Source organism: Homalodisca vitripennis, chromosome 4, assembly GCF_021130785.1.
Source record: "Homalodisca vitripennis isolate AUS2020 chromosome 4, UT_GWSS_2.1, whole genome shotgun sequence".
Lineage (NCBI taxonomy): Eukaryota > Metazoa > Arthropoda > Insecta > Hemiptera > Cicadellidae > Homalodisca > Homalodisca vitripennis.
The window spans coordinates 159,341,732-159,349,855 of NC_060210.1; the positions used below are offsets into that span (position 1 = coordinate 159,341,732).

The following is an 8,124-nucleotide window of genomic DNA, read 5'->3' on the forward strand; positions in this document are numbered from 1 at the left end:
CCTTCATATTTGTCTTATATTCTCTTATAGAATAATTTAATTCTAGCAACATGTATTGGTTGTTCTGTTAACCTTCCCCTGTGGTAAATTTCTACTGCATATGTCTCTTCGTTAATTTTGTTCTTGATAACAAAAGGACCTCTAAATAGTGTTTGGAATTCACTATATATTTTTTTTTTGGTCTTTCAGGAAATGGAACAAGACTTCATCACCATGGTTTAAATCCAAATGAGCTTGTCACGGTCAAGTATTTCTTTTGTGCTTCCTGGGCTTCTTTCATGATTTTCGGCATATCTTTTCGTATTTGTTCCAAAATTTCTATATTTTCCAACACCATTTTTTTGGGATTAACCTGTAAATATACAGGGTGATTCATAAAAGGTGTGCAATATTTCAGGACTTGATACAGGTCATCAAAACATGGAAAAAAACTCCATTGCACATGGGTCCAGAAACGTACCGTTTACTGTCTGTCTGTTTGTTTTTTTTGGGAAAAAAATTACTACTCAAAAACCACTTAAGATACAGAATTCAAACTCAACAGTTATGTTAACCTAGTGTTGGTCCTTTTCAGTGAAAAAAATAAAATAAATATCTCATTGCATTTCAAAATGGCGGCCGATCAAAATTTTCAAATTGTATTAGCTTTTAAACGGTTACTTTGACAACAAATTCACCAGGATAACTTTTTTTAGCGCATTTTATTACCAATTCAACAACTTTTTACGAACAAACTTTTTAAGGTTCTTTACTACAATAGTGAACAATATTATAACCTGAAATTTAATATTTATTTTTTTAATTTGTTTTAAGATAAATTTAAAAAAAGTTCTTAACCAATTGTGAATCCTGGTTTTTAAATCTAAAAAAAAATGTTAATAGGGCTACGTTATGGTTGGTTATAGGGTTTTCTTACATGGCAATTTGTGTGAAACAGCATAATTAATTCAATGTGTTTGAAAAATTTTATTGAACATGATATTTTTTATTAAGAAATCAGTGATTACATTACTGTAAAACTTTCCATTTCATTCTGTATAGGAGTGGTATACACTAATTGCTTCATGTGTCCCCACAAGTAAAAATCAATGGGTGTGAGGTCAGGTGACCGTGGAGGCCAAGGGACGGGACCTCCACGTCCAATCCAACGATCTCCATACACTTCATTCAAATGTTGTCTAGCAATCAGGGAAAAGTGGGCCGGTGCTCCATCGTGTTGGAACCACATTCTTTGTCTAGTTTCAATAGGAACATGTTCCAACAGCTCAGGTAAGATTTCCCTCAAAAAAACTTCATAAGTAGGTCCGTTCAGTCTGTTTGGTATAATGTGTGGCCCAATCAAATATCCGTCTACTATTCTACCCCAGATATTGACAGAAAATTTGTGCTGAAACTTACCTTGCACAATTTCATGAGGGTTCTCTTCAGCCCATAAATGGCTGTTTCGGCTATTGAATATGCCATCTTGAGTAAATGACGCTTCGTCAGTAAAAAGAACATACCTTAAAAAATCGGGTTCATCAACTAATTTGTGAAGGAACCAACGAGAGCAGTCTATCCTGAGAGGAAAATCTGCAGGTTCTAAGGCTTGTACTTTCTGATGTCTGTAAGGGCACAAACGTTCTTCATTTAACACTTTCCACACAGAACTTTTGCATACATCCAAATTATGAGCAATAGAGCGAACGCTGGTGGAGGAGTTTTCTTCTACGAATAATAAAACCTCTTCTTCAAAATCAACAGTCCTTACGGATTTTACCCGTTCTACAACATTATTTTTCAAATGTATAGTTTCCCTAAGATGAATATGAACGGCACTGAAGACGCTATGAACTGGGTGCAGCCTATCTGGAAAGCGCTCTCTGTACAATCTGCTAGCTAATCTGGCATTGCCTCCAGCAAGTCCGTACACAAAGAGAATATCAGCATACTCTTCAAAAGTAAAACGGTTCATATCGTACAAGTAACAAGGTAATAAAAGAAATTTAAATTAACAGGAAAAACTAACAGGAATTACAAAGAAGAACAGAACATTCAAACAGTGACAATCACGTTAAAAAGATAGACTTGCTCAACAATGTCTTGATAGTTTGTTTATTAGTTTTTCTTCATTTAAAACACCTGATTTGGTTGCTGATTGTTGGTCAGCTGTTTTCATGTAATATTATGCTATTGTTTTTTTAAGAGCATTGTGAATAGTTTGTTTCTTTTTTATTTGTGTGTGTGTAACACATTGATTACTGTAAATGGAACAAAAATGATAGTAATATTTTTTTAGGTTATAATAATTGTTCAGTATTTTAATAAAGAACCTTAAAACGTTTATTCGTAAAAATCCACTACATTGTTGTATGTACTTGTAATGCATGGATTTAACCTGTTTTTACGTTTAGTGCTGTAACTCAGTTATTTGTTATTCAATCTTTTTGAGACAAAAATTGTTGAATTGGTAATACAATATGCTAAAAAAATTTATCCTGGTGAATGTGTTGTCAAAGTAGCCGTTTCAAAGCTAATACAATTTGAAAATTTTGAACAGCCGCCATTTTGAAGTGCAATGAGATATTTGTTTTATTTTTTTCACTGAAAAGGACCAACACTAGGTTAACATAACTGTTGAGTTTGAATTCTGTATCTTAAGTGGTTTTTGAGTAGTAATTTTTTTCCCAAAAAACACAAACAGACAGACAGACAGTAAACGGTACGTTTCCGGACCCATGTGCAATGGAGTTTTTTCCTTGTTTTGATGACCTGTATCAAGTCCTGAAATATTGCACACCTTTTATGAATCACCCTGTATACAATCAGTACGATTCGTAGGTAGAATCGTCATTAAGCCAGGGGAATGTAAGACATAACTAATTATTAATATAACACAATTCATAGAATCAATGTATAGATAGTAGCTGGAAAGGAAGTATTGTATTACAATTCAAAACAAACATCCTCCGGATGTAAGTGGATACGCACATCCGCCCAGACACTGATGATGAACAAACAGGAAATGCTTGTTTAAGTACCAATTTGTACTTTATTTTTTTTACCAATTTTTTTGTACCAATAAGTACCAATTTTTGATATCAGCATGGCTGTCTCTTACATCGTTGCATGATTTCTAGAAATAAGCATTTCTGCTGCTTAAACAAGCATTTCCTGTTTGTTCATCATCAGTGTCTGGGCGGATGTGCGTATCCACTTACATCCGGAGGATGTTTGTTTCGAATTGTAATACAAGACTTCCTTTCCAGCAACTGTCTGTACATTGATTGTATGAATTTGTTTATACTAATAATTACGTATGTCTTACAACAGATAGACATATTCAATCTTCATTCAGTGTAATGAATGATTACACAAGATTACTGCGTAACAACACAATCTCAGCAAGTTCAGTAACCTCCTTGGTTGTACTTTGAGATAACTCAAAGCAGAAGCATGTTATTGTCCTCATAATAAAGAATTTTTTTGTGTTGATCAGAACCAGATTGACACGATGACTGCACTGATCAAGAAGCTGCTAGTCTCTGCTGAGGCCTCCAGAGGTGTAATACCTTCACTTCCGCACTTCATTGCAGACATTATCAACTCAGAAGCTTGCAGAGGTATAGTGACATGTTGTTGTACTTATAATAAAGAATTTTTTGTGTTGATCAGAACCAGATTGACACGATGACTGCACTGATCAAGAAGCTGCTAGTCTCTGCTGAGGCCTCCAGAGGTGTAATACCTTCACTTCCGCACTTCATTGCAGACATTATCAACTCAGAAGCTTGCAGAGGTATAGTGACATGTTGTTGTACTTATAATAAAGAATTTTTTGTGTTGATCAGAACCAGATTGACACGATGACTGCACTGATCAAGAAGCTGCTAGTCTCTGCTGAGGCCTCCAGAGGTGTAATACCTTCACTTCCGCACTTCATTGCAGACATTATCAACTCAGAAGCTTGCAGAGGTATAGTGACATGTTGTTGTACTTATAATAAAGAATTTTTTGTGTTGATCAGAACCAGATTGACACGATGACTGCACTGATCAAGAAGCTGCTAGTCTCTGCTGAGGACTCCAGAGGTGTAATACCTTCACTTCCGCACTTCATTGCAGACATTATCAACACAGAAGCTTGCAGAGGTATAGTGACATGTTATTGTCCTTATAATAAAAGAATTGTCTACATCAACATCTAATGCATAATAGCAGACAGTACAAACACAATGTCACAGACACACAGATATGAAATAGAAAGTTACTTTAAGTATACAGGGTGTAAATTAATATTATTTTAACAATAACAAATAGAACTAAAAAAAACTTTACATGTTGTAAGTGCATATAAAAAACTATTTTAACATATTGTATTCAGTGGGCTGCGGCGGTCTCAGGGCGATGGTCTGCAAGGAGTCAGAGAAAAGGTTTTAAAGAGACTACAGGTCATGTAGCACAGCAAATTAAAGGTCTTTATAAGAAGAACACAGTGCCACAAACCCAACATCAAGACGTTGACTCTGACTTAACACCATTCACAGTTCAACTATAATAATCTGACCAACGCATTGGAACTTGTGTCAAATAGTAGAATTAAATATTATTTTAGTAAAGATGAAAACATGAATAATGTTTAAATGAGAAGTTGCCACTTTTCCTTCAAAAATTTCAACCAAAGCAGCCTGTCCCCTTCCAACCATCCCATTGAGCAGTTTCTAAGTGTAATTTTAGCCAATGTATATGATTAAAATTTAATGAAAAATTCCCTCAATACCATGCAAGGAATGAAAAGCTATAGTCATTTAAATTTTAAACAAAATTCTCATAATTTTACCTTCTGATAAAGGAAATTCAACAGTCATCTTAGATACTAGTAATTATATCAATGAAGCTAATAGACAACTGCAGGATTCTATTGTGTACACAATTTGACTACACATACTGTGCAACATAATCAAACTTCTTAAAATGTTTTTTTAATTATTTTCACTTTCTGTTTCTCTCTAACTGGCATCAAGAAATTACAAAATTATGAAAATAGTGTGCCAACTTATTGTTAAGAAGATATGAACAAGCCAACACATTGGCTCTTCAATCAAAATTACCAGTGGGACTAAATCTTATAGTTAATTAACATTTCTTCTTTCTTTTTTCTGTGTTTAGAAAAGTTATATGTTTTATTTAATTGTTTACTTATTTACCTACCACTTGTTTGTGAATTTGCTTGTTTAGATACCATACAAGTGTCTTTAATGCGTTTACAACCTTATTTAATCTTATATTATACATGCTTTTGAAAATGTCACTGAAAATATTTCTGGTCTACATAAAAATTACTTGTTTACTATTATTTAAATTTGACTTAAGTATATTTATTTTCAGGTGCGATAAAATTTGGAGACAAAATTAGTTTAGAAGAAAGTAAATTTCTGTTGTCCAAACTTGCATTATGTGAGATGCCATTTCAGTGTGCACATGGGCGTCCTGTACTTACTCCTCTCATTGAAATAGAACAAATTCAGTCTCAGGTAAGTTATTTGAGACAACCTATGCATGTAAACTATCTCTGGAGTTATTTTCCTTTACTAAAATGTTATTATGATTGTTTGAATTTCTTTATTTCATAACATTAAATATTGAAAGTATTTTTTTTTATTCAATATTTATTTATCAGTTGTATAAATAGGTGCAACCCATAAACTGCCACTACTATGAGGCACTTCTGGAAGGAAACTGTTTTCAAATAATACCACAAAAGTTCTTGATCATTTTATTTTAAATAAAAGATTGTAGGTTAATATGTTTCAGTTTATTTTACTTTGAACAAGAAGGTGAGAAAACCCCTCGTTGCACGTCCTAAAACAACCTTTTTGCTGCTTCCGGAATGACAGTACTTAATGTATTCAGGATGGGTAAGGTTTGGAATAGGGGTCTCCTGTCAAGATCCCACGAGGAGGGATAATGGGCACCATCTCAGTCAAGTCACCTTGGAAGAAAGGAAGGCTAGCTCTGTTCCAGTCTTTTTCAGTTAAAGCATGCAGGAGAGATAATACTTCAACATTATTGAGCCCTAACCACAACAGTCATCCTATGCAGTAAAAAAAGCCCTTTTTACCTCAATATATCGACATTTGTGGTTAGTGATTTGTCACTCCTGAAAATCCTTTAGGTTACTCAGATTTAAGTTACATATCGGGCTTTACTGTATCCAGTACATACTGGCAGGTATAAACCAACTCATCCATTGGAATGTCAATGCAATGCCAAAAGTAGTCTAATACATAAAACATAGAAAACCTTCATTATTTCCAGCTTTTTGTTACTCATCTGTTTCAGTAACTATTTTTTACTGTTATACTAAAATATTATTCTGTATTCAATGTAAAACTATTCAAATAATACAGGAATATCTCTAACAAATATTTTATTTATTGAATTTAAAATTTATATGGTATAAACTGCTTTAAATTACCAAATACAGTCCAGTCTTGATAATTCGACAGATATGGGACCAGCACACTGTCGGATTACCAAGGAGTCCGGATTACCAAGGGTACCATTTATACAATGCATAAATAACCTATAATCAGTAAGAAACATGAAAATAATGTAAGATCAAACTTTTTTATTGTGCGTACCTAATTATAGTAGAATGAACCAACTGTTCATACATAACACATAAGCAAAAACTCCTTCCTTTTAAACACCTAGGGTTTTTAGACTTGCCTACTACCAATAGTTTTAACTTGTGTGTGCCAGAAGCGTTTGTGCACGGCATTAACGTTAAACGTTCTTTTTTTAACTTTCTGCCAGAAGCACTTTTTTCTTCCTCAGCTTCAATTTTATTTTTAAACAACTCGATTTCTGACTCATCAGCTGACAGTTTTTCACCAGACATTTCAAGTAACCGAATCCCATATCTGGATTTACAACTATCAAACCAACCATCGCTGGCACAAAAGTCATCTTTATTTACGATTTTATTATAAAAAATTTAGCTTTTGTTTTCAAAATGTCACCTGATATTGAAGCATTTTGTTCCCTCTGTTGTTTAAACCACAAGTATAGAACCTCTTCAATCTTGGGGAATTCACCAAGCTTTAAAAATTTCTGTCTCTAGGTGTACTTACTACAGACTTCATAAACTGCTCAATGTTACTTTTATGTTTCACAATGTCATAGACAGTTGCCCGCCCTATTCCCTAGACAGCACTTAACGCAGCCAGCGACTCCCCTCGTTCATAACGTTGAATAATGGACGACTTCTCTTCAAGTTTTAGTGTTGTGTGTTTACGTTTGGATACCATCATTACTACGCACGGCTGAGAGGCAGTGGGGGAACATTCGATTTTAGTGGAATGGGGGGTTCACGTTGTAACATGAAACACAAACAGCTGTACACTTGTACAGTACTACAGCGGCCTGAACAGCCAATGCAGACTGCCGATAGCCTTTATCAAGCGTGTCGGACTGACAAATGTCGGATTATCAAGATTGAGCTGTATGGGCATTTGTAAATAAGTATTAAATTTAGGTTTTATGTAGTTGGTTTAGCTTGAAATAAAACCAAATCCAATTCTTAATATTTTGGTTTCAATAATTTTAATTTGCAATTAAAAACTTGTGATATTTTGCAGGATGGACCAATACATTTGTTGAACCTGGTACACAGTTATACCAGTACTCATTTTGATGTGATAGAATGAGTACGGAAATAGATTATAAGAATATTAGTTAGTAAACATAGTGAATGTGGTTTTTGATTGTCAATAATTAAAACAAATTAATTTAACTTAATGTATTCTCTTTTTACAGTCAGAAGGAAGCTTCTGACATTTAATTTTTTACTTTAAGAAAATTGTTTTTTTTATAATTATTCCTTAAATACTAGAAGAGAGCCAGAAGACCCATTAAACTATTTACATCCAGAATGTTATACACTGAATTGTACAAAATGTACCTTAACAGCACAGACACCCAAATGACCACCAGAATATTTTATTTTTTAGATACATTAAAGAGTATATAACATATAAATTTATAAATTATTTAATAACACCTTGGATTGAACAATGTATATTTACTGATTATTGTACTTTAAGTTAAAAGAGTATGTTAATATATTGTTATTTTGGCTCAA

At 33.6% G+C, this 8,124-nt stretch overlaps 1 protein-coding gene across 4 annotated transcripts in view; it reads left to right on the top strand.

Moving 5' to 3' along the window:
- Positions 1-8,123, top strand: part of LOC124360436 (DNA mismatch repair protein MLH3-like) — a 40,113-nt gene extending 31,990 nt beyond the window's left edge. For 2 of the 4 annotated variants that reach the window (XM_046814069.1, XM_046814071.1), the window contains 3 exons: positions 4,007-4,130; positions 5,367-5,512; positions 7,622-8,111. In XM_046814069.1, the coding sequence (XP_046670025.1) occupies positions 4,007-4,130; positions 5,367-5,512; positions 7,622-7,690 (339 nt within the window). In that variant the 3' untranslated portion in view covers positions 7,691-8,111. Of the gene's footprint in view, positions 1-3,834; positions 3,955-4,006; positions 4,131-5,366; positions 5,513-7,621 lie in introns of those variants that run through there. The other 2 variants (XM_046814072.1, XM_046814070.1) reach the window with 2 other exon arrangements.
- The last annotated feature ends 1 nt before the right edge of the window (position 8,124 follows it).